Below are 27,387 nucleotides of genomic sequence, written 5' to 3' on the forward strand. Positions count from 1 at the left end.
AGAAAATTTTTTGGTCGCTACCCGGAATTGAACCCGGGACCTTTGAATGAGAGGCCAACACCTTAACCTCTAGGCCACGAGAGCCCCCACGCACACTCTTCCGTACAAACAAATCCACTTACAGTGTAAACACGCTGCTACATGCACGCACACGTGCAGTCCTAAGCAGTCAGAAATAAGCATATAAGTCGGTTTGTATACTAGAGGAGGAAAACGTATCTGTTTCTAATATGCCACTGTTTCCCTTTGTCACAACAGCCAAGAAAAACTTCAAATAAGCGAGGAGTTCCAATTTTTTAGGATCAAAATGCACTTGCACCCAAGTCATAACAATAAAACAATACTGTTTTATCAATTTCCCAAAAATATTCTTTAAACCTTAATCATTCATTTCATAGCATAACCTGATCAAATATTGAAAAACAACAATTTGTGTCAAATGGAAACATCTACCCGTGGCGTCGGTAGCCTAGTGGTTAGGCTACCAGACTCGTCATCAGGAGATTGCGGGTTCGAGGGTTCGAGCCTCAACTCGGTCCGACGTTGTGTCCTTGGGAAAGGCATTTTACACGAACTTCCCACTTGGCTCGGTCCTATCGGAGACGGACGTTAAACTAGGAGGTCCCGCCCCTTAAATAACCTAATAGTGTTGATAGGGGCGTTAAAGTCATACCATTTTAAACATCTACCCGCAAACATAGCGTCTACCTCCATGCTACTATACAGAGACATGAGACCCTTACCTTGACTTGGTGGTCTTCACCAGCAGTAATTATCTCCCTTCCAGACGGAGAAAATATCAGCTTGTTCACAGGCCCAGCATGACCTTTCACGTTGCCCACCTGAAGCAAAACAAAGAAAAATTTAATTCAGAAACACACGCAGAACAAATTTCAAGATGAAATAAGACTTTCAGGGAAAAAAATAGTCTTACTATTCAGCCGGAAATTCATTTAAATAAACAGGAATGTTTTCAGAGAGTCAACTGTTGCAATAATGTTTGAACTTGAAAAACACATCCTCACTTAACTTCAAACCAGAGCATGGTGCAACTGTTCAAGATGATTAGGGAATGAGAATAATGGAACTTCTAACACCTGCACCGAAAGAATGGTCAGCACAACAAAAAAATGCTAGACTTTCCCTACATTCCTCCTCAGTTACATTTTTCTCAAAGCCAAATTTATATTTTCGGAATATTTTTTCCAGGGTGAAGGAAATGCTGAAATGTGAGCTAATGACGAGCCAGCATGACAACTATCCCATTTTATCAATTCTAAATCAAGGACTAGGGTAATAATGCTGTAAATAAGTATGGACCATACCAGAGTTTTCATAAAGCACAGTCAATTGGTGAATTAACGAGACTTTAAAAAAAATGTTTATACGCCCTGTCAACACAATTTAGACCATTTAGAAGGTGGGTGTCTAAGCCTGCCTATCAGGGTGCCAACCGGGGCTGAGAGGGATACATCCAAGCACAAAGACTGAGATACTCGATGAACATTTTCTCCTCATTTGGGAATAGAACACTGGTCTCCTGAGTGCAGCAGCACAGTGCCTCACCACTACACCACAGAAGCTGCTTTAATGAGACTGAAAACAGAAGAATAGTGAGAGCATACTCCATGACCACTGTGCAGATTACTATATCTCACCTGGGAGCCTTTGTCTGCGGCCCAGATCTTTACGTCTCCATCCATCGCAGCAGAGGCCAAGTGGCGTCCATCTATGGAGTAGGCAATGTCCCTCACTGAGGTGCTGTGTCCACGCAGAATCTGGTACAGGAACAACAAGAACAGGTCAATGATGTGAGAACAACATGGAAAAAGAGAGTCAGACATGCTCTATGCACTGTCACCTGCCCAAGACAATCACATGAATAAACCACCACTTCCCATTCCCCCCCCCCCTTGTTTTTTCCCCTATATATTATAATGATGTAGTCCAAGACATCCACCTTGGACAATTTCAACTGCAGTTTGCACTTCTGTTCTACAAACAAAAACTGATCGTCCAACACAAGAATTTGAATGAGCCAAAACCAGAAATTGTGAATTAGAGGATAACTGTTTCATATAAGTTGCTCAAAAGTTACAGACAATAAAGTAAAAAAAAATTAAAAACATTTCAGGGTCATTTCATAAGATTTGGGTATAGATCTAGGATCAAAGAGGAAGAGGGTTTATAATAATAATAATAATAATAATAATAATTATAATAATAGTAACAATAATAATAATAAATGCCTTATACAGTGCACATTCATACTCTACAGTATGCTCTATGCACTTTATAAATATTATTACCTAGTCAGACCCTAGAAGTCAGAAACATTCTCGGGAAGCATACAGTGCAAACAGCTAGTTAAGGATTCAAACACTAATAAGTTGACAAGATCTTTCACTGTGTATTGCCAAGGACACAACAAACAGCCCTTGATAGAGTTCAAAACCATAACCCTTTTGGTTAGGAGCCCAACAGCCTAACCACTTGACCACTGACGTCACATAAAACAATACTCACAGCGACACGCGTCTTGTGGAAGTAATTGTAGATTCTGATCAGAGAATCCCAGCTGCCAACAACGACGAGCTCCTCCGAGGGATGGAAATCAACACAGTTGACAGGGCTGTTACAAACACAAGAAAACAAGAGCTGTTATAAGGCAATTTACACAAGAAGAATCTGAGATATTGATTTTTTCTCCCTTGTTGCTCAAAAAACTCAAATCAAATACAAACAACTCTGTTCATCTTTTAAGTTGCAGACAAGCACCATAAGTGAAGCAGGCAAGTAAATTGCAATGAAAAGATATATTCCCCTCAAAGTTTGAGTGAGGGATTGAGCCTCTGGAAAAGTTCTGAAGCTAAATGCTTTTGTACTGGAGCAGAACTTCCATTATCAAAGATCTATCTTTAATAAAAATAATACTTGATAATTTGCAATTAACTAGTCCAAAGTTCTTGAGGGGAAAAAAAAAAATAAAAAAAAAAATAAAAAAAATAAGCACAATAAATGAATCGAGTTCTCACCTCTCAATGTTGAATTCGCAGAGTTTGTCTCCTTTTGCTGTATTCCACACATTCACCATGCAGTCCCAGCCTCCAGAGGCTATCAGTTTGCCTTGTGAATCTGAGGCACACGAGTTGACTCGTCGACCATGTCCTTTCAGGGTGTGAATTCTGTTTAAAAAAGAAAAAGCCACATCATTACCTTAACCCTTGCAGACCCAGTTACGTTCTTACCTCTATTTCCCCCCCAAGAGATCTCGTTCTACTAGGTCCAGTTGAGCATGTTTTCCTCACAGGGTGCCGACTACCTCAGACCCAGCCGAGTATCTCTACTGTAATCTATCCAATCATCTTTACATGTTATCTTCTAAAACTTCAAACAAACAGCAATAAAAAGCAGCTGAAAAAAACCCTGTAAATTCTTTGCCATAAGGCCAAAAGGCTCGAACTAAGATGGCAGGTGGATCAGAAAAGTAAAAGTAAAGCATCTTTGGCCAAGGTCAAAGCCTTGAACTATAAGCCTCACCTGTGGCCGTCGGTCACATCCCAGAGACATAGGGTCGTGTCCACTGAGCCACTGCACAGAATGTCGTTGCCGGCAAAGCAGATGTCTGTCACAGCGTCCGAGTGGCCGTGGAAGAACTTCAGCTCCTAGGAGTGGAGGACAAAAGAATCATAAACTTCACCATTCCATACTTAAATATCTTTTATTTTTTAGTTTAGGAGCTTATTTTAGGTTTAGCAACTCGCACAGATCTGACAGCACTTAACATTTTTTCCCCTGTGTTATAAAAACACAAAACAGCTGATGTCACACACAATATGCTGTTCTCATTGAAGAATCTAAAATTCTTTTTCATGGGAAATGGAAGTATCCTATCATCTTGTAAACAAAAGTAGACAGAAGGAGCAATGGGAAAACAGTCATTGAATAAAGTTTGATGTTATATAAATTCTTTGATAATAAACCCTCACAAACTAATTTATGCTGCGCAAATGCGATTGCAACATAGAAACAATTTTTCCAATTTTTCAAGTCTACTAATCTGTCAGTCTTTTTCTTTCCAAGACATCAGTGCTCCACTAGATACACAACTCTTCGTTTCAAGAGGAACCACTTGATTCTCCTTTGAAACACAGGGTTTATTGCAATGTTTTATACCACCCACCCATCGACACGATTTAGATCATGTAAGAGGCAGGAACTTCCACCCTGGTTGAAAGTATAAACCTAGGTTGAGAAGGATACAGCTTCCCAGTGGATAGAAAAAAAAACCTCCATAAAATACTGTCCACACTTGGAAGCCAAACTCATGTCTTATGCTTGAACGAGCACAGACCTTAACAGTTACACACGAGCACAGACCTTAACAGTTACGCAACACATTCCAGTGACATTTGATGGTCTACTAGATACAGTCATTTATTCTAAAAGGGAGGGGGGGAGACTTGGTCCCCTTGCAGGGCACTTGGGACCCAAGATAGAACTTTTTAAAGAGAGGCTAGAAAATGTTTTCACTCTTTTACCAGCTGAACTTTTCAGTGATGTGAGGCTCATTTTAATTTGAGCTAGCTGCATGTATTGCAAATGGCTTACCTTGCCAGTGGCCATGTCATAAAGCCTGACCAAAAGGTCTTGGGAGCCAGCGGCAAACATCGAACAGTTGGGAGACACCGCAACACAGTTCACCGACTGAGGACAAAGAGAAGAAAAATGTCCTCAAAACACTGGAATTATCTTAAAGAAAACTTTTGAAACACAAAATCCCGTTAATTTCCTGGTTAAAATAAACACAAAATCTTGTTTTGAAACACAAAATCCTGTTAATTTCCAGGGTAAAATAAACACAAAATCTTGTTTTGAAACACAAAATCCTGTTAATTTCCTGGGTAAAATAAACGCAAAATCTTGTTTTGAAACACACAATCCTGTTAATTTCCTGGGTAAAATAAACACAAAATCTTGTTAATTTCCAGGGTAAATTCATCTTGATTCTTCCTTGCACTTTTTAAATACAGTCAAATTTTTCTAAGACGGCCACCAATTGTCGAGGAGAAAAGTGGCTGTCATAGACAGGTGGACGTCTAATCTCATTATAATGAACAAAGTATGCAAGGGAGGATATGGGAAGTGGCCGTTTGTACAGGTGATGGTCTTTTGTACAAGTGGTTGTTAGAGCAGGTTTGACAGTATTCTTTAAACTCAGTTTAAGCATCTCATGAGGCAGGAACACCCAATAAAACTTCCATCTCAAATAAAGGCAGTCAGACAGCCTTCAAATTTAAAATAATAATAACAATTGAAAAATTAATAATAAAATGAAAATTATAATAATTATTATTAGTATTATCATTTTTGTATTTTTATTATTACCATAAAAGCCAGCAGACACCCTTCAAATTTAAAATAATTATAATAATTGAAATAACAATAAAATGATAATTTTGATAATTATTAAAAAAGCAGGCAAAAAGCTCTCAAATTACCAAAAAAACACCTGAGACTTGGAAACTCGATCTGACCCTGAGCTGCCCCCCACCCCCGCTTACTGGAGTCCCTACTGACCTCCTTGAAGTTGGACAGAGTCAGGTAGCACTGGCTCTCTTCCTCTGGCTTGTTGCTCCACTCCATGTAGGCAGGCAGGTCTCTGCTCCACTGCTGCATTTTGAAGGCATCCTCATACGGCAGAGTGTGAGATGGCTCATTGATTGCCTGCTGCCACTCCAGAGATGGATAGCTGGAGGAAGATGAGAATAAAAAAAACCCTCAGTGATTATCCTATCATAATAAAAAACTCAAATTTGTCAGACAAAAAACCCCCGAACAAACAACTACAACCATTTTAAAATGAATTCCGAAGAAAAAAAAAAGCCAAGCCAGTCAATACAGTGTATTATCAACCCACTGAAACCACGTGACAGGTACAGTTGTCGCAGGCTTGTTCTCTGCTCTGCTGTGAGAACGGTACAGCGGTCATGGCTATACTTCGTAGAAAATTCATGGTGCACTTCAAAGAAAAAATATGTTAAATTAAAGGAAGAAAATTAAGGTCTTTCACAAGGGAATCTTGTTCTATTGAAGAAGAGTTCAGACAAATCCAACACGTGTTGTGATTTGTGGCAAAATGGCCCAAGAGTTCAGGCGGGGTGGAAATTAAAGGCCAAGGTGGCTAGGTCTTAAAGGGTTAGTCATTATTTTCAGAAGCCGTAATTTGTGATTCTGCTGATAAAGCCAGTAAGAAAAACACTTCATAGAGATCATCACTTTGAAGTAGTAATTGAAGCAGTAACGGAATTCTCAAGCACTTCACTGATCATAATATCTTTAACACATTATGTACATGACAGTAACAGTGGTCAGAGTCTGCAGTATTAAGTTTTTGGCTCTCCCCCTTGCCCCCAAAAGACATAATATCATTCAGCAACTCTGTTCCTCTCCTGAGATTCTGTACTCCACTCAGTTAGGGTTGCTCTGCCCCCCCCCTCCCCCTCTCCCAAGGCAGGATCAAATCAGCCAATCCCCTTAATGATCTAGATTGCAATGACACATGCAAAAACAAAAAGAACACCAAAAAAACCCAACAAAACAAAACAAGAAAATCCTGGCCTTTTTACCATCAATCAATGCACAGTGAAAATCTCAGCAAACTTTTTCTAATAATTCGCCTTTTCATCCCTAAGTCATTAAAAATCACAAAGTGGCATCTAATTTTTCTCAATTCAACACAGCCAAGACATCTCTTTTGTAACAGCATTTTTCAAATATCACTATCCTTTTCACAAGACAATAAAAAATACTGAAGCAGGGAGCGGAAAAAAAAAAGTAGTGACAAGACTACTCCTACTTCGGAAAAAAAAAAAAAAAGTTGATAGATGTTTTGTAACCCTATCCGTATGTCGCGCTTTTCTATCGTACCCATACGACGTGGGCAACTCTGTGACACTATTTTCCAAAGAGGAAATTTACTCGTTAATCCGATCCGTACGATTTGCCTAGCAGTCTGTCAAAAATGATTTTTTGAGAAATACTGGAAGTTTCAAAGTGATCTTCCTACTAGAAGTATGCTAAAATGTGAGGAATACAACCCCGGGGGAACAAAATGACCCCAGGGCATACGGACTCTGTTTGTTAAACACTCACTTGACAAGAATGTTGATGTTCCTGAAGATGAAGGACTTGTACTGCTGTACACTTTGCAGGGACAAGAAGCGGTTCTGCTCTCTTTCCATGGCCCGGCTTCCACTGCCTACAAAACGATATTGAGAAATAGAAAGACATCGTGAGCCTACTTAGAGCAATCATTTTAACAACTTGAACCAAATAAAAAAAGAACATTTTGTACAATGCCAAAGCCAATCATAATCTGCATAAATACCACAGAAAGGATCAGCTTTGGTCTTGCACCACAGTAAAAAGACTTCGTTTGCATGAAAATTAACTCTCTTTCTCTCTGTCTCCCTCCTTTTGGTTTTTGATACAAAAGCACAAAGCACATACCACAACTTTAGTGAATTTATATTGAGAGAATAGTTTCTTCTCAACAGCTGATGTTGTCTTTTCCAACCATCATGAATACAGGCTGATTTCCTTCTTGAGACACACCTTTGCAGCACTGAGCATAAACACAAGCACACATTTATGGAAGCACACATATGGTAGTGCAAATCCACACATGCGCATAACTTAAGAATGACAGATGTACGCCATTGGCCGTTACTTATAGTAACAACCATCTTGTTTGACGTCATTGAGGGATTCCCACTTTGTTGTCGTTCACGGTGGCAACACGACCGCAAAGCACAATTGCAGTAATTTTAAAGCCTGTAGCCTACAGTGGCGTGGTGGCGGAGTGGTTAGTGCGCTTGTCTCCAAAGCAGAAAGTTCAGGTTCGAGCCTCAGTTCGGCTGCGGATTTTTTTTCCGCCCACCCACCTCTAATGGGTACCTGACTTCGAGTTGGGAAGTAAAGGGAAGTCAAACAAGATGATTGTTACAATAAATATTGGCCAATGGCGTACATCTGTCGTTCTAAAATTATCCGCATGTCAAATCCACATAAACAAAAAGAAATAACCACCTCCATAAATCTGGACATTGTATTGTGAGTTAGGACCCCCCCCCCCCCTCTCCCCCTTCTCAAAAGAAAATAAAAATCAGATATCCCAAACAAGTGAGAGATAAAAACTATCACCTTTAGGTGTAAAGTCATCCAATAGTTTTGCAGCCATCCCCAGGGAACACTTGGCTTGGATGAACTTGTGGTTGCACAGGACTCTGGCCAGCTCTGTGAAGCAGCCACCACAGGCCTGAGGAAAATAGCACGATAGTACTTTCAGAGAACACAACATTTCTTCTTTAGGTCATCTACGGGGGCTCTCATGGCCTAGAGGTTAAGGTATACATCTCTCATACAAAGGCCGCGGGTTCGAATCCGGGTAACCACAAAAAAATTTTCTTCTCTAAAATTGTCTCCTTTCACCTCATTTCCTGCTCTCTAGCAATGTTCTGTCGTCTGCTTTCGTCTCCACTTTCTGCCCCGACCCCCCTCAGCCACTTAGCTCCCTCCTCTGGGCTCCTGGCTCTTTCTGCAGCTTTTTTACTGCTGCTCCTTGGCTCCTTACTTCTGTCTTTCAGCCACATCCCTGATCTTATGGTAGGAAAGATCCACACCTAGCCTTCTCGGACAAGGGCGAAAAATCTCGGAGGTCCCGAGTGCAAGTTGTGCACATTAAAGATCCCTTGGAGGTCTGAAATCAATAAGAGTAGGCTTTGGCCGCCACCTGGGCAAAATTCTAAATTTCCCACCCACTGAAAATGCTCATATGACCTTATGCAGTTGCGAGCGCCGTAAAACACTTACCAAAAAGAAATAAAGGTTTTTTGGGGCTGCATTAGGTAAATATGCAAGGTTTTCAAAAATTAATTTTTTTCTTCAGCAAACATTTTTCTTTTCAAAACACTTTGTTACAAATGTGGCTCTGTTACTTTGTCATTAACAAATGTACGGATATGGTTTGATGAATTATGTCAGTATGGGGGAAACTCAAATATGACTTCTATGGGTACTGGAATAAAACTTTTTTCTTAACCCAGAAAATACAAGAAGTCCAAATTGCAGCTACTGTACAAAGAACATGTAATATGTGACGCATCATGGTGAAATCAAACGCTCGTCAAAATACTGAAATCGAAGAAAGCGGCATTTTTCAGCTTGTTGGAAAATTTTTCTCGAATTTTTGTTTTTTGGCTCAACGCCTTTTATGTCCATTTAAAAACTCATTTCTGCATGGATCTTAATGAAAAACGTGATTAAAGGCACAAAGATTGTAGATTTTCAGCTTACAAAGGCCTCTTAAGCTTTGGGAGCCATTTTCTCGCTAATTTTACCTCTGAAACCTGGCGACCCCCACCACCTTCAATGACAAATATCTCGACTTCTATTTAAGGTAGATTGGTATTTTTTCCATCCAAAGAAAGGCAAAAGAACAAGCTTTAAGCTGATACCAATAACTCTACAGGCTCAAAAATAGACAAGCGCCTGACTCCACCGCGTCGTGACACATATGTCACAGAGACTGGAGAATTAGCTTACCAGGTGGTATGGGAGCTCTGAGAACGCTCGGACATTCTGACTCTGCCAGGTGTCATCTTTTGTAGGATCTGCTTGTCTCATGAAAAAGGCTGAGGATATAATATATTTGGTGAATCATTTAATGCCGAAGTTATTTTGCAATATTATAATGGTGGCTCTTTTAACTCTTTATCTCTGGCAAGCCACATTCCTTTACGACGACTTAAACATCAAATTACTTTTTGGTAATTGCCGAAAACAGGTCTCTTTTACCTGAAGTTCATTCATTAGATGAAGAGCTATCAAAATAAGTTTGCTAGTTTCAATATAATGACCCTTTTAAAGACGATTTTGTCATTTTTAGATTTAGCACCAAAAAAGGGCCCCGGCGTAGAGGGTTTATCCCCCTCGGAGATAAAGAGGAAAATTTAATGGAAACAACAACTAATAAATTTTACAAAATCCAATCATGCATTTTCCTCTTTTCAAATGAGGCTTAGTAAAAATCATGAACTTCTGGATCTTAAACATTCTTGAATAACATCTGCATTGGAAAAGCAAGCTCCTTAGAAATCTAATTTATTTGTCTCATTCACCCAAGACACAGCTCTTAATCAATTTATAATGCATCTATATTCAAAATAGACCCAGCTCCAAATTAATTTATATGATTCGTCTGTCACAATAGACACAGCTCCGAGTCAGTTCATATTATTTGTTTCATTCAATAAAGGCACGTAATAAAATATGAAAGAGCAAGAACAAGACAACAGAGAAAAAAAAAAGAAAAAAAAATTGAGACTGATGTAGACACGTTCATAGATAACAGGAGAGAGTTAAGTCAAAGTTGAGGCCATAAGATCTAAAAGAGGAAAATCAAAATTCTTGGCAATGATTATGACACACAGTTGTTGCCTGGGAAGAGTCTGAGTGAAAACCCTGTCACATGGCACCAAAAGCATAAAGACAATTGGTCGCTTTTAAGGACAAGCGGGCTAACCCAGATTTCGGGGGTTTCCAGAAATCTTGACCTACAACAAAAGTGGGCACAGCCCTACCTATAGGAGAAGTTTGGTTTCATTGCTGTGTACATTTGTTTGGTTATAGAGAAAACGCTCCTTGTCTTTTAAAGAAACTGAATAAGGATCTAAAAACTTTAGCTTCGATTTTCTCAAAACAGCATTTTTCAGGATAGCCCCCTTGTGCTTAAAAGCGACCAATTGTGAGGCATCGCAGCGAAATCAGGCAGCTCATCAAGATAAAACCTGAGAAACCCGCATTTTTTCAGCTGGTGTGGCAATTTTCATTAGATTTTTGTTTTCGGTTCAACACCTTTTATATATGTCCATTAAAAAATATAACTGTGTGGATTTTACAGAAAAACATTGATTTATAGGCACAAAAAAATATACATTTTGAATTTTGAAGGACTCTCAAGCTATGGAAGTTACCCAACTTTGGGGGCCATTTCTCGCTTATTGTACAACTGAAAACAGGTTACACCCCCCCCTCCCCTCCCCCCTTTTTCAATCGCATGTATCTCAACTTCAGTTCAAGATAGATGGGTATTTTTTTCCATTAAAAGCAAGACAAATGAACAAACTTCAAGATGATATCAATAACTCCAAATGCCCCCAAATTGATGAGCATCTGCGTCATGACAAAAATGTGATTGAAGTTTTTAAAAAAAGTAGATGGAGCATTTCACACACATAATTTAATCTACTCGCTGAATGATGATAACACATTGTTCACAGGAAAGCAATGAACACTGCATCTTCAATGTTTCTCACCTGCCAAAAATTTGTGGTAGCTAAGCTCCATGTCAGCAGCAGTCCCTTTCAGGTAGCGCAGGCGAACTGCAGTGCAGATCTCTGCGTTTGCCAGGGACAGCATGGGAGCCCTACACAAAAAAAACAACAAAAGAAAATGTCATAGCTGAATATTATTAATGTCCCACCCTGTATTTTGTAGCGAACTTGCAGTATACAGTACAGCAATTCAACAGATAACAGATAACGGCTGCATGCCTTCAAAAACAGATGGGGATAGGAAGAGAAAAAAAATGAAAAGTAGAAAAGGAAAATCTGTGTATTTTAAGATTTTGATTTTATCATTCGTATGAGTTGGGGTTTTAGAGTACTATTAACATTTTTGATTCCATCTAACATACACATATTGGAAATGACTGACACCCCCCCCCCCCCCTGAAGACCCAAGAATAAAAGCGAGAACTGTTTCACAGACACACACAGAAAGAAACTTCGATATTCTTTCCTAAACCATATTTTAAAATTCACGAATCTCTGTTTTATTCTAGGTGCAACAACTCATATTGATATAACAGTGTTTTAAAAAATCTGGGTTCTAGAATGAAGAAAAAGCTGATGTCACGCAAACTGAGCAAGATATTCAATGTTGTATACAATATGAAGTGTGACCCTGAATGACCATTTGGGAAGAAGGCTGCTTCCACCCTGTCTGTCAGTGCCAAACCAGGCTGAGGGGGAAATATCTAAGAAATTAGATGGGAACACTTGATTTAAAAAAAAACCAAACAAACCTAGCATGAGAATCAAACATATATCTTCCATTAAAAAAGGCATAGAGTCTAATTGCTACACCACAGAAGACAAAAACAACATCTCAACAGTCTGGGATAACAACAGTTAACAACTTTACTTACTTTACTTTTATCGGCTGCTAACACTAACACAAAAAACCCCACAAAAAAATCCCAGCATGCTTACCAAGTAGAGCTTGGGTTGAGGAAGGACATGATGGACCTAGCCAAGAAGGTCAATGTCACAGGTGGTATTTCTTCCTCACGGCTCAGGGCTTTCTTGCAGAGATCCCGAGGTTCCAAGCTGTCACTGCCATAGACACTGTACCAGCTCAGGAGCTCGTACAACTCTTCTGGGTACAACCCTGGGAATTTCCCACACAGCACAGACAGAACATGAGTATACCAGACAATAGAAAACTACTAAAAACATTTCTCCTATTTCGGTACAAAAAAGCTAAAAACTTCTATCATTTCACGATCACTTCACTTTTACTCTTCCAATCCAGTGGCCATCTGAGTTCTATAGCCCTTCGGCCTGTCGATATGACAAAGAATTTGCATGTTTTTATCAGCTGCATTTTGTCACTGTATAGAGTATTTCACAAAAACAGCAAAAACTAAGGAATATCTAAGGAGTATAAAGGGCACATTTGGCCCACTGATTAATTAAATTTCCAAATGTGCCAATTGCATAGTGTTTATATAAAAAGATAAAAGGTCGGAGAACCACTTGAGACTTTGCATCTTAACCCAAATGTTTCATTTTTTTTCCTCATCAAATTGAAAGGTGGTGCTACCTAGAAAAAAGAAAAAGTTCACTCCCTTCATCTTTTCTCATGTGAGAGAAGCACCTAACCTGCTAATAGCTGATATGATCATTTTCCCCCTTTATTCTTAAAAGGCCTTGTTATATATTATGTCTATTATGTATATATATCTTAAAATGTGCAATCAAAAAGATTTTTAAAAAAACCAAATTCTAAAAGTGACAGAAATGCTTCTCTCTATTTTTTGTCTATCATTAACTCTGCCGATTCTCCTTTATTGCGACATTAAAAGAATAATAATATTTGCACGATCTGTTTTGTCCTCCTAACACAAAAGAGTCATCTGATAGAAATGGGCAAGGGTAAAAAACAAAAAAAAAAGACCCCCCCAAAAAAGCTCCAGAAGACGATTAAAATGAAGATAAACTGACCATCACGTGCACAGGCCAGCAGACACAGAGCTGTAGAGACCAGCTTCACTCCGTGGTCAGACTCCAGACGCTCCAGAACCTCCTGCAACATCTGGGCAGTTGTGTGGGGCAGACCTTTCAGCTTGTCAGACACCTGGAGGCAAGGCAGAGAGAAGTAGATAAAAGTCTAGTGAAACCCCATGTGTCTTTTAATTTCTTCAAAAAAAGTTTAAGTATTTAATAAGAGTTTTTAATGTCACTTGCAGCACAATCAGTGCCACATATTACAGGTGTTACTAGATTGTAACATACAAACAAAAGAGAGATTAGGATGATAGATGCCTGGTAAAAGCCGGGGTATAGCAAGATGACAGGAAGGTTTAGGTTTAGGCTGGTTTAGGCTGGTATGGCTAAAAAATGATTAATCAGTAAAGACACAGAAGACAAAGCATTAAGGGGATTTTTAAAAAGCTTAAACCCCAAGGCTTAGCAAAATTCATTGGATAAATCTTTTTACTTCAGCAAGGCCTGCAGCTGTACAGCTCACATTATGCCTCTGAAGTGGCATCATGGGATACATACCTTCTCAAACACACCAAACACCCTCAGTTCTTCACACGCCAGCTTCAGATACAATGGGTTGTGGGCTTCTTTCTTCAACATCAACAGTTTCATCTGAAATGGATGAGAATAAAAGTCATTCAACAAATCATAAAATAACAAATATTAAAGATCCCCAACCCCTTTTCCCCACGATCTAATTTCGTTGATTAAAAAAAAATTCTCTAAGAATTTGCTGCAATATATAACCCTTCCAGGAAGATAAAATATGGCTTTGGAAAAAAATTCAAATAATGTGTCAACGGCTGAGTGTAAGACTGACAAACGCCAATTTGCAAAATAATTTTGCCAGGGTCTTGCATCCAGTCATCGATATGACCCCTCCTCCCCTCCACAATAAAACAACAAATCTGACCTGGTTCCCAAAGCCAGACTCGTCCAGTGACTTGCGGTGCTTTGCCAGCGTCTGTCTGACCAGCTCAGCCTTATCCCACATGTCCAGATCTCCAACAATCATCTCATCCACTCTGAGACGTTTCAGGGACTTGAAGGTCTTCTCGTTTGTGATGGCTGATATCACAAACACAACGTTCTGAAGGGAGAAATAAGTGTACAAAAATATGGTAAAATTTAATTCAAAACATATTCAGACAACAGTAGTGCTCAACAGAGGGTGGAGTAGACAACATCATGCAAATATGTGAACAATAGCAGGACAATAAGTCACAGAATAGATCAAGACAAAATGCAAATAAAATGCACAACAGGACACATCCACATGGACACAAAGGCAGATTAAAAAACAAATGAGCTGTAGCTGATGACAATTCGCAACAGCAGCAGCCACATTTCATCCCCTGAGAACAGATTCCATACAAAAGGAATGCGGAAAAGAAGCAGAAAAAGCAAACCACATCAGCCACCTACGTTAACTCTTCTTGAATGTATCCGCAATATATCAGCAACTTCTGGTAGAACACATATCGCCATTATATCGGCAATTTGAACAGGGTCCAACATGTGTTTTATTATTTACATTTTGTTGCTTTTGTAACTTCAGAAAACATCAACATTTGATAAATTTTCCAAAGACACATAAAGCTGTTTCATTTCTATTCCCTTAAAATGATTTGCTGGGTGACAAAATAAATACATCCAAATAGTTTCAACTGCTGAAAAAAATTACGTCCTGAATGAGTTAACGAATCCAACAGCCACTTCTTACATCAGGAATGTGGCTAGGCAGCCACTCCAAACTGTATGGCTGGTAAGCATCCTCCATCATGTCCAGACCATCGAGAAACACAACAAGTTTAGTGGTGCACATATTGGCCGCATCTGACAGAAGGTCACCAAACTTCAGACACAAGTTTCTGAAAAGTGGAAAAAAACCCCATGATCTCATTCTTTTGCATGAAATATCTTTCTGCACAAGTTTAATCACTTCATAAACAGGACCAGATAATTCACACCTGTCTCAGAGATTTAACTTTTTCGAAAATGGTTTCACATTTTGTTGCATTAAATAAATGACATTTCATCTCTCTCAAAGTAAAATGAAAGGGAATGGCATTTTTAACAGAATAAACAGGTCTAATTCTGCAAGCTCACTTTTTTGTGGTTGGCTTCATTTTGACTATCTATAAATAATAATATGGTAAGTCAGTCAGTCAGTAGAATTAAGGCTCCTTACTTGAAGTCTTCTGGGAGTGAGAACCCCAAAGCAAATCTGGAGTTGACTTGCATGGCTAGGTGCCTCACAGTGGCTGCCAGATTGGTTGAGCCTGGAGCAGCACCAGCCATGTTGATGAACACATTCCGTGCACCACTAGACGTCTTTGACTTCACCATCTCCATGATAACTGAAGACTGAAAGAGGAAGTAGAGAATATATTTTGTGGTAATGGTGAAGGAAAAGATTAAACTGCGCTTAAACTATCACTGTAAAAAGTGGTAAGTGAGCAAGAAATGTAAAAGTGCTGACAATATTTCTTTTCTTTTCCCAAAAAGAATAATACAGAGTGTAGCCTATTTATGAAATGATAACAACAGCAATTTAGAATAGAGGTAACCAATCAAGTGAACTTATCTTATAGGTGTACGATGTGTATGGTAATGAATAAAAAGAATTCTCATCAGAGAGAGAAAGAAACAACCAAGAACAAATAAAGATAAAACATTTTTCCACATATTGGCCTGATTCGCCATTTCTTCCCCAAATTCAATTTACAATACAATGTTAAGAGAGATTTTACCATCAATGCTGTCTTTCCACTTCCTGATTTGCCGAAAAGACCAATGACACCGGATGACGTGGTGTAGATCTTGCCTACAGCCTGTTTGAGCAGATTTTTGCGACCGATGAACTCCGAGTGGCACTGCTCCACCAGTGCCCAGTGAAGGTTGTCAATGTGAACCTCCTCAGACAGGAGTCCATCCTGTTAAAATTGCAATTGTACTTAAATGAACAACATGTTCTGATAGGAAAAAAAGAAAGCACAAGAGGCAAAAGTATATATAAAGAGTACCTTGTATAGATTACTTGAACAGATAGGTGACCAGGATAACATTTTTTGTTCAATGTCTGAGCAGATAAATGAGTGGCAAACCATGGTTGATTGGCGCTCATATGACCTCATGCAGTTGCGAGCGCTGTAAAAACACTACTAAAACTAAAACCATGGTTGTTGTTGTCTATTTCAAATCTGGATCTTGAAGAAAAAGAGGGATAATGTAAATTTCCTACAGTTTTGGGTTGTTTTTTTTAAATTGCAAGTTGCTATGATATATGGCCTCATGACATCATGACAGAGGAGGAGGAGGAGATTGAGAAGAAGAAAAAGAGACGAAGACGAAGCCAGAAGAAGAAGAGACGTAGACAAAGCCAGAAAGTAAACCAACAGCTAGCTAAGCACCAAAAATAAGCTTGGACAAGAGTTCTATGAGCACAAGGAGAGGATTGCATCAGAAGCCCCAGCCCACCTTCCACCCCTCTACTGTCTGATCCTCTTAAGTACAGCTGAGAACTATAATGATGAATGAAAACTTGTACCTTCCACAAGGTGCATTTTAAGTTTCCGAAGAAATACATTTACACTTGAAAAGGAAGGTAACAGGAAACAAATAAAAAAGTACATAAACTTTGCACTGATACTGTCCCTATAATTCCCCCATGCTGCCATACGGTAAGCACATGGAAGGAAATAATTGTTTCCATTTCGCAATAAGCAAAAAAAACCCCCCCAAAAAACCCTGAAAATTTATATAGGGTATTAAAATAACTGCTCAGTATAAGACTCGGTCATATGCCACTTTTAAAATAGCATATGGCGGAGTCTTCTACAATGCAGCTGAGAGAAGAATTTCCTCTCTTACACACCTCATCAGGGCACATTTTCTTCACTGCATTCAGCAGGGTGTTGAGCATGCGTGCACCAAACTCCTCCAGACCTGACACCACAGGTTTGCCATCCACACATCCGCCCCAGTGGCACGGGTAACTGAGGACAAACAAAACTTGTTGATACATTCTCTGCATATTCATTGTTTCAGGAAGTATTTTAATAATCAATGAAAGGTAAAAATAGAGATTATTTCTAGTTTTATTAAGAGATTTACAGCACCTGCAACACAATTTGGTAATATAAGCGCCGAAGATAAGGGGTCTTAAACAGGATAACAAAAATAGATTATTTAGAGTAATCTAGCCTACAAATCGCTCATTTTGAGACAGCAGCACCACCCTGCCCCTACATTTCAGTGTGAGCTTGTAGATTCATCCCACAACTGTCTAGACATCTCCATGTAAGTCTCTAAAGTCCTCACCCTCTGTTGGACAGTGTTTTTTAGGTGAATGTTAAAGTGTGGTGTTGAAAATAGGTTAACTTTTTAATGCTCTAGATGTAAGCTGTAAATCCAATATCATTTTTTTTTTTTACCCGCTTTAGACTAACATCAAACAAAATGTGTCAGAACTTTAGTTTGCAGTGACCTTTATCAACGGGTTTTTTAGACTCTGTTGGTGGGTGGTTGGCGGATGCTCTGGTGTGGTTTGCTTCTTCTTTCCTATCAAACACCTATTGTCCTTATCTCCCCTCCTTTTTTTATGTTTGTTACTCTCTTGTAACACCTCTAATCTTCTGGCGCTCATATAACCTTATGCAGTTGCAAGCGCCGTAAAACCTCTACTAAAACAAAACAGACTGTCGGTCATCAAAGTTTTAGTCCCATGTGCAAAGGTCTGAGAAGATTAAACAGAGCGGTTTGATTTGATCTTTTTTTAATCACTGTTAGACGAAAGAGAACAAGCTATTACTACTTACTTAAACACCTCAAGCCCACTCTTCCGGATGCGAGACTTCAGAGAAGACATCTTGGCTTTGTGGACATCTGATTCTGATTTGAAGCTTTTCTCAAAGGGAGCAGGCACATCTCTGGATGGATAAAATGACAAGGGTGTAAAGGATATGATATTGCAAATATCCTTGACAAAAGCAAGCACAGGACACTTCAAGACTATAAAACCCCACTACCTAAAAGTCAGAACTCAGGCCTCTGAAAAAAATCTTAAAAAACATTATCGTGGCTTTCCTGCTCTGTTTCATCAATCACGTATCTAAAATGGATTTTAAGAAGCTTTTATGTTTCTCTCACATACACTAAAACTAAATGGATAAAGAGTAAAAGTTTTCATAATACCTACTCATCAAAATAAACCTATATCCAGCAATCTAAAAAAAAACTTTAGTCCGATGTAACTTCAAACTCCACTCCATGCTCTGCAAAAGTTATAAACAATTCTAAATCAAGTTTCTTTTTGCGCCATAAAACCTTTACTAAAACTAAAACTAAAGTTTCTTTTTTAAGAAGACGTATCCTTGAGCTCCAGGGCCTCCATACAGAGGGAGCAACATATCTTTAACAAACAGTTGAATGGCTTTAAGCAAAAAGTTTTGAATATTGCTTTGGATTTTATCGGATTTCAAAACCTGAACGTTAAAAAAACCCAAAAAACCCCCCAAAAACCCATAATGTAGGTACAATTGTTAAAAGAAAGAAACAGTTTTTTTTTTCTCCTGAAAAAAATGTTGCTTTCAATTTCAAGGGTTAGTATCTTTTAACACCTCCCTGATGATATACTAAGCTTGTGAAAGAGAATCTTTGATATGAAAGTATTTGAGCACTCTCTGCAGCATAATTTTTCTGAGGGGGAAGGAGAAAAGGGTCACTTTTTTCTTTCTTCACAACACGGCTGTCAATGAAATATGAAGTTGCCCTCACGTTTCAAAGGAATTGTTTCTCATGAAGAAGAAAGCTGTGTCCTTGGCTTGAGCTGGTTGAGACAGAGCTCCGAGCTGCATCTCTAGCTCCGTCACCGATGCTCCAGGGGCGTACTGGCGCACCCAGTCATATTCCGGGGAGTCAGGGACCTCATAGGTCAAGGGTGTCCAGCCGTATCGCTCACCCAGGACTCCGATGAAGATGTCACAGCGAGCGACCTCCTGCAGGCATAGGCTCACGGTGCTGAGAATGAAAAAAAAATTTGAGCAAAAATACTCACGAGTAGCTTTGCACAAACACTCATCCTCATAACTGTTTGTATACCCTTGACCTTTTTTTAGACTATACAAAAGTTGAAATAAACCATTTTCTTTTTAATTTTGCGTAGTTTCAGTCGGTATGTACTTGGCAGAGCTTTATAGCATTATCAACAAATAGTTGCTGGTGTTAGGGTGTTATTTTTGGCTTTGTGTTTATTCAGGTAATAAGGAAAACGAAAAAAGAAAACAAAATAAAAATGTCTTCTATTATTTATTTGTGAACTCAACAAGATTAAAAAGAAACTAACATTCAATACAATAAAGATCAGTCTCAATGGGTCTACAGGTAGGTAGGAGCAAGAACAAAACTCACCAGTTGTCTTTTGCCTGTTCCTCAGAGATACCCCAGCGGAGGTCCACTTCATAGACATTGATGAAATGTTTCCGACCCAGAGCTCTCAGCTCAGGGAAGACAAACCGGGTCAAGAGGTCACGCTCGCCATGCATGTCCCGGAATGTGGAGGAAATGAAAACTCTCACGGTTCTCCACCTAGGGGTATAAGAATGTCAAAAAAGCTCTATTACTTAAACTGGAAAGGTATTTGGAAATATAAGAGGTAAAAGAAATGCTAATTGGGAATTTTCAATATAGCACCATTACTGTTCAGTAAGTTCAAGGAACAATTAACTGCAAATTAGTGAGTTATACAGCGCTCGCAACTGCATAAGGTCATATGAGCATGAAGTGCAAGTTAAGTCAATGATAATGACAAGCTACTCACAGAAAGAAAAATTAATAACTTTATCTCTTTTTTTCTCATTATCAATGGTTCCCAAAAACTGATGAGGAGTTACCTTACACTAGTATTAAATGGATACAATCAACATTTCCTTGAAAACAGAAATTCCAGCGGCTCCGTGCCATTATAAAAGCAGCATGTATACAGTCTATTAAATATACAACAGTGGGCTTGTTGGAAATCAATACAAAATTTATGGGGGAAAAAAAAGAGGACAATTTAACTGATGCACTAAAGTAATGAAGGGAAAAAATGTTTCTCTAACTTCTATATCCCCAACCCCCCAAAAAAGACCCCTTCCTCTGATTCCGCATTCATCATCTGTTGTCTTAATAACATAAAGAGCCTTTCCCAAGCAAACAAAGTCAGACTGAGCTGTGGCTCAACCCCATCCCCCCTCCTACCCCACCCGCAATCTCATGATTACAGACCCTGTAGCCTAACCACAAGGCTACTATGGACAGTGAGACCAATTCCATCAGCTTTCAAACCAAAGAGAACAACCTCAACAAAGTAAAATATAAGAAAAAGAAGAAACCTGGGGGTGGGGGCTGTCAGCCTGAGGCTCCTCTCTGGCTCCGGCACAACCGTCTTCACCTCCTGCTGGTCCACTCTCAGCCGTGGCATGGGTCGCAGCTGGAAGGCCTCGTCAATCTTGTCAACGTGATTGACCATCCCAGCATCACCTCGCTCAGCAACGAACCTGAGGAAATGTTTTTGCAATGATTTTAAATCGACTGCTCAATGTAACTTTTCGTTATGTTTCAAAACAGAACATGGCGAAGTCTTGCACTAAACAGAAATATTGTTTCTTGAGACATCCCTTTCTATCCAAGCTCGAAAATTTGTGACACGAAATTTTTCAACTTTACCTGTCAAAGACTACTAGAAGTTGATACTATATTATCCTGACTGGTGACTTCACCATAGGAGGCAGATGCATTAACTACACTAACTGACAACTAGACTTCAAGGGGCAGATCTTGTATTAGACTGGATGATGACTAGATTGCCATAGGAAGATCACAATGTTTCACTGACTGATGGCTGAACTTTGAGTACCAGAGACAGATGGGGGCACTACACTAAATAGAGGTAGACAATTTACACGAAAGTAAAAAAAAAATTGTATTACCTGAGGATGGCATCACTGTAACCAGAAATGTAGATATCATTGTCGTGTTCTGGCTGGATGTCTGAAGTGAATCTGGAGAAGACATGTTAAAAAAAAAAATGATTCAGGAGACACAGGCCATTAAAAAAAAAAGAACACAAAATCCACAAGCTGTTCAAATGTACTTAGACTAGAAAGCAAAATTTCTAAACACGGTTAGATTCTTTAAACAAAATTATATTTTTTCCACATTTAGAATTTGAATTTCAACAAAATATTTTTTGAACACATGCAAGAGATATGACAGATTAAGAAACTGCGATAAAAAAGGACAAAATTTAGGGCTTAATACATGTCAACAGCTGGTCAATAATAAGCACTATAAACTATGACAAAACATTCATATCAAGATAATATTCAGTAATGAGGTATTGTAAAGCACATAGAGCAGTATTGTATGGGACTATGAACTCTAGAAATTACCTGCATTATTTTTATTATTATATATTATTATTATTATTATCATCATTATAATAAGGCCTATTATTATTACTATTATTCCACTCACCCAGCTCTGGGGCTGGAGAAGGTAACAGCCACAAACAACAGGTTTGGGTTGACCAAATGTCGGTAGTTCTTGAGGAAGTCTACCAGCACTCTGCCTTCATCACAGTCAGGGTAGTAGTCCTCTCCAAACACCAGCAGGTTGTCCACCTTACAAGGGAAACAATTTTTTAAAAAATAACAACTCCTGACGTTTGTGAGGCATACTTGAAAAATAAGTTACTTCTCAGATTTTTAGCCATATATGGAACTAGATATGTCAAATTTATGAGTGGAGTTTGTACTGTTTGTAAGTATGATATGACATGTTTCACTTGAAGAAAATGGCATCAATTGCCAATCTACAAATTGGACCCCAGTGTCTATTTTCAGGTAATAATTCCTTTCACGGAATGCAAAATTTACTCATTTTGTTAGTATGCCTTACATTTGGTGCTAGGAAAAGTTAAGGCAGACACAAATAAACAACAAAGAGACAGTAAAGAAGTAGGACCAACCAAATGTACAAACTAGGCTGGCCGTCGGTAGAGTATTAGACTAGCCACCAAAGGGCTGGTAAGTTTGAGTCTTGATTTCCCTGTATGCCTCCCGGAGGACCATATGGCAAACTTTTAAAAGATTGGGCAAAGCATGCAAGGGAGTTGCTTTGTTAAGATGTGTGGGGGCATCAGTGGGGACACATGGTTTTGAAAGGTTACTTTAAAGTCTATAAATGATATCCCTTTCCATTCTAATCCATGATTAAAGCTGATATAACTTGCCATGCCTGTGTCAATACATACATTATTTGTCATGGATAATATTCTGTCCGATCTTTTTCCTTTCTTCTACAGTCTAATGAGACTTTTTAAAGCTATTAGCATGGCTGACGCCACGTTTTCATTTAAATGTTTCTTAAAAAAATAATGGATTCGTAAGTGTTCGGAAGAGACAGAACGTTCATGCATACAAAACTTATGAGTTCTACCAAACTGTAAGATATATTTCTTGATTTACATCAATTGAAGTACGTTTTTCTTTTCTTCCAATTACTACAATTATTACCTGAACTCGATCTCTGAGCTTCTCCAGCAGCACTTGGTAGGGAATTGATTCCACCATCTCAGCAGACTGCAAATAAAGTAACATTTATTATGGCATAAATTGCATGCATAAATATATTCGAATTGACTCAATTTTAAACCCTATTTGCCAGGCTTACCCAGAAATCCAGAGTCTTGAAACAAATGACTACCGCATATATAAAAAAATCATCAATTACATACACAGAAAAGAATGAATCACAATCTTTTGCCAACAAGCCCAGCAATTTTCCTGTATAACTTTCACCTGCACAGAATCCAGCAAGTACATCCACACACTCATTGGAAATAAAGGATACTGCGCACTGTTTTTTAAATTTTTTTATGTACTTGACTTGAATTTGTATTTTCCCAATATTTAAAGAAATGAGCAAATTTAAGTCGTTTACAAAATGTCAATAATATGAAATGGGCAAAACCATGAAATAAAAAAAGAGAGAGCTAAGAAACTTGGGGCACAATAATCATTCTTTCCATTTCTCAGAACTACATCACATCAGGGATATTTTCCTCCCTCATAGGCCAAACACAAATAATACACACTATGGAACAACATAACAATTCAAGAGAACCTGCATCTATCACTTCACAAAGTCTAATCAAAGAGCAATGAGTTTATGAGTTCGAGTCAAGAGAAGTACATTGACACAATAATAGTCTTTTAGTGTAGGAAAGAAGAAAGAAAGAGAGACAGAAACAACATAGGGAAAGAAAAGACGTAGGACATACAAGTGGCACCCTCCACACACTCGTCCATCAAAGAGCGAAAACCAATGTATCACTGGACCAATAACAGCAACAAAGTAGACATTATTATACCTGAAAGAGTATTCCAATCTAGGAGGCCCTTAATCATTTTCGTCCTTTCCCCCTTTTATTGGATGCATAATTACACTGCAAGTTTAACTATAAAAAAAGGTGAAATGCCAGTAAAACAGCTTTCCCTATCTGTGATATAAAAATCACAGCCTCTCCTCCACTTCCCATCAACTCCCCAACCTAAAAAAGACCCCATAAAACAAAACAAAAGAAAATACAGGTAACCTGACAAAAATAATAAAAACACAAAAAAACCTATGCTTACGTCCGAGGGCAGCTCACAATCCAAGACAGCATTCATGTTGTCTAGAATGGTTCCTTTACGCAGTTCAATGGCTTTGTATGATTCGTCATTGAAGACAATCATCTCACATTCTTCACAGGAGTACTTGCACATCAGACCCATCAGGACTGAAATTTCTCGCAACTGAAAAGCAAAGGGGAAAGTTAATCAAGCTTATTTAGACAAACTAACAAAACCAATCTATAAATTACTTGCAGTTCAGAAAAACATTTTGCTTTTTAAAAATAATATATTTTATATAATAATATTCACATTATGCATATCTCCCTGTCAGCACTGAAACATGTCTCTTCAGGTTCTTTTTAAGATCGTAAATTTAAACACACACTGACCATTTCCTACAAACCTACCCAATGCAAGAGACACAAAGAAGGAAATATATTGCCCAACCCTCAGTAAAGAGACCCAAAACTCCGAGAGAGCATGGAGAACCTGCTGTTAACAGCAGCCTTCGTTCTAGAGACTGGAGTGTTTTATTTAAAGATGAACGAGAAGAAGAACACACACTGAAACTAGAGTCCGAATAAAAGGTGATAAATCACTTACTGTGCGTGGCTTTCCGAGACCCCTGGCACTCGAGCATGGCTTGTTCATTTTCTGGCTAATGTCACACAACAGAATTGTGCGGCCTTTAATAGGCTGCACATTGTGGACAGTAGCAATTTTCACAGCTGTGTCCAATGCTTTGCGGTATCTCTGCAGCAAAGCTTTATCATACGGAACCTCCCTGAAGAAAAGACAAAATTTTGATGTCATATCATAGGCATGGGTCACAAAGTAGAATCTATAATTTCTTATATTGACATGAAATGATAAATGTGAAAAACAAACACTGGTAAAAAAATCCCAATGACTGTATTCATACTTTCTATCCAAAAGTGTTAATTATTCTTGTCTTGCGCTATCTCAACAAAACTTTGGCTATCAGCACAAACTATGTATTCCTACAAATGCAAAAAATGTTTGCCCCAATTGGAAAAAAATATAAAAACCCCCTAAAAATAGCTTAGTCCTGGTTTGCAATGTTCCTGCTTTCTGGAAAATAACTTAAGTAAAGGACTAATTTTACCTTATAGACAAAGAACAGAAAGAAACCCTTACCGTATAAGAAATTCTACCTTTATATCTCATATTCATACATCTAAGACTCCTATAACTCTACAAAATTTTTTTTTAAAAAGAGAGTGAATAGGCCTACTCACGTGGGTCCTGCAGCATCTTTCTTTTGCTTACGAAGCACCCACCAAGCAAACTGCCCATCACTGTCACCAGATGCGCCTCTTCTCCCTCCTCTGCCTTTGGCTCCTCGCCCTCTCACTCCTCCTCCCCTCACACCTGCTCCTCTCGCACCCCTTCCTCTGCCCCTAAATCCTGGGAAAAAGAAAATTTCTGTACAATTCAAAGCAGTTACTCATTTTAAGAAACATTATGTATAAACCTTCTCGCCTCATATCCACCTGCAACAGATATTTATTTCCTCATCAAATTGTACAAACCTTACAATGATATCCTCTCCAGAGATTTCAAAATAGGCAGAAAGAGTTATTCTTTCAACAGAGAACAGACAGAAACTATCTTGTATGGTAAAGCTCTATCAAAACCTTGCAATCTATTTAGACTGCATAGGTATGAAAAAAAAAAATCACAGCAAATTAAAAGTACAAAACAAATATCAAATCTGTTTCAGTAAAAATCTTAAAACATTACAAAGTTACCATAACAAAGTTTCAACTCAAAACATCACAATGAATTGAATGTACATAAACATAAAATGAGGCTACCCAAGGAGTCCAACATAGGATATGTGATCAGAAAAAATACAGAAAATTTTGTTACCTGTCTGAACTTTGGAATAAACACGACCTTCAGACTCTGCTTCAGCTTTCGCAATGATCTCCTCCTCTGTTCAAGAAGAGAAATAAACACATAAAATCTTGCACTGCAACACTTAGTTAAACTAAAAATATACCTCAGAATGAACATCAGCTTAGCATCTGGAACGATGAATAAAGATTCAAACTGGTCATTTACCATAAAAACATGGTCTCAAATCAGGCAGAACATAAGGCAAAATCCTGTAACTAGAAAGTGGGTGCAATAACAGTAAACAGTCAGACTCTTCATAATCATCGTCTCCATCCTCATTGTCATCATCCTCATCATCATCATTGTCATCATCCTCATCATCATCTCATCCTGGGTCAGGGTATAGACCATCGACAAACACTTCCCTCTTTTCTCTGTGCTGAGATATCTCCTTGACATTATTCCACATATTTTCACTTTTCTCAACATCACTCTCAGTGACTATTCTCCAGATTCCACATGGCCTTCTCTTTGATCATCTCTTAACTCTGTATCTCCAAGGGGGGATCTATGCCGGGGACCTTTCTTATGGTACGAAATCTAAAAGTGACACAAACATCACTAAATTGGTTATTAAATGAAAACACGTGAACCTATTTTGATAGTTCTTCATCTAATGAATAGACTCCAGGTAAAAGAGACAGGAGCTTGCCAGAGATGAGAAATTAAATCAGTCAACTGAGATTGTACACAAGTCCTGCACCAGTAGAGAAGAAATACCAGGTCCACCAGATAATAATTCAGATGAATTAATCTGTCGGCATCGCTGACCGTTTATGAGGCCACAGGGAGGGAGAGAGAGAGAGAGAGAGAGAGAGAGAGAGAGAGAGAGAGAGAGAGAGAGAGAGAGAGAGAGGGACAATAAAACTAATAATGCACGATCAGCAAGGCTGGTAAAGGGACATCTCCATGCACCACAGTGCATAACAAAGGGAACAGACAGTAACATCAACACGGGGAGGTGGAAAAAAGATAAAAAAGAGCATCCAGACCGATTGACGGGCCGACTGGGAAGAGATGTTTTGGTAAGGGTTTGTAGGTCGCGGGTAACAGAGTGCGAAAAGAGTTGCGGGATGAGTTGTAATTGGAATTTCAGACAACGTATTTTTCCCTGCTTTCAAATCAATCTGTAATGACCCTTCAGACAAGCGGAAGAGGAACTTGTTTTCTGATAAAGTAATGGTGCTGCTTTGTGAATCTCTCACCGTATTCCCCACGAGCCCTTTTTCTGTGTTTCTCCCTTTCTCTGCCTCTGTCTCTCTCTCTCTCTCTGTCTCTGTCTCTGTCTCTGTCTCTGTCTCTCTGTCTCTCTGCAGCTATTTGTCAATCAGGCGCCCTTTCATACAATGAAAGCTATTAAATTTTACATTTTCTCGATACAATACCTTTTTTCTCTTTGCTGCCCTACT

The 27,387-nt window shown here is 38.7% G+C and overlaps 1 protein-coding gene across 3 annotated transcripts in view; it reads right to left on the reverse strand.

The window, feature by feature from the left end:
- The window catches only part of LOC101854242 (telomerase protein component 1), a 54,606-nt gene that overhangs the window by 16,208 nt on the left and 11,011 nt on the right, over nt 1-27,387 (reverse strand). For all 3 annotated transcript variants that reach the window (XM_013080081.2, XM_013080082.2, XM_035968668.1), the window contains exons 12-41: nt 25,949-26,014; nt 25,315-25,483; nt 24,659-24,839; nt 24,074-24,235; nt 22,952-23,017; nt 21,912-22,057; nt 21,365-21,436; nt 20,768-20,932; nt 19,803-19,979; nt 19,170-19,412; nt 18,212-18,322; nt 17,269-17,389; nt 16,145-16,327; nt 15,583-15,758; nt 15,115-15,262; nt 14,305-14,481; nt 13,911-14,003; nt 13,350-13,482; nt 12,336-12,513; nt 11,379-11,488; nt 9,607-9,695; nt 8,206-8,320; nt 7,156-7,261; nt 5,581-5,752; nt 4,612-4,707; nt 3,541-3,665; nt 3,036-3,185; nt 2,527-2,632; nt 1,659-1,778; nt 744-842 (exon numbers count right to left, since the gene is read on the reverse strand). In XM_013080081.2, coding sequence (XP_012935535.1) covers nt 744-842; nt 1,659-1,778; nt 2,527-2,632; nt 3,036-3,185; nt 3,541-3,665; nt 4,612-4,707; nt 5,581-5,752; nt 7,156-7,261; nt 8,206-8,320; nt 9,607-9,695; nt 11,379-11,488; nt 12,336-12,513; nt 13,350-13,482; nt 13,911-14,003; nt 14,305-14,481; nt 15,115-15,262; nt 15,583-15,758; nt 16,145-16,327; nt 17,269-17,389; nt 18,212-18,322; nt 19,170-19,412; nt 19,803-19,979; nt 20,768-20,932; nt 21,365-21,436; nt 21,912-22,057; nt 22,952-23,017; nt 24,074-24,235; nt 24,659-24,839; nt 25,315-25,483; nt 25,949-26,014 — 4,055 coding nt within the window. The remainder of the gene's footprint in view (nt 1-743; nt 843-1,658; nt 1,779-2,526; nt 2,633-3,035; nt 3,186-3,540; nt 3,666-4,611; nt 4,708-5,580; nt 5,753-7,155; nt 7,262-8,205; nt 8,321-9,606; nt 9,696-11,378; nt 11,489-12,335; nt 12,514-13,349; nt 13,483-13,910; nt 14,004-14,304; nt 14,482-15,114; nt 15,263-15,582; nt 15,759-16,144; nt 16,328-17,268; nt 17,390-18,211; nt 18,323-19,169; nt 19,413-19,802; nt 19,980-20,767; nt 20,933-21,364; nt 21,437-21,911; nt 22,058-22,951; nt 23,018-24,073; nt 24,236-24,658; nt 24,840-25,314; nt 25,484-25,948; nt 26,015-27,387) is intronic.

This window comes from Aplysia californica, unplaced genomic scaffold (assembly GCF_000002075.1).
Source record: "Aplysia californica isolate F4 #8 unplaced genomic scaffold, AplCal3.0 scaffold00074, whole genome shotgun sequence".
Taxonomy (NCBI): domain Eukaryota; kingdom Metazoa; phylum Mollusca; class Gastropoda; order Aplysiida; family Aplysiidae; genus Aplysia; species Aplysia californica.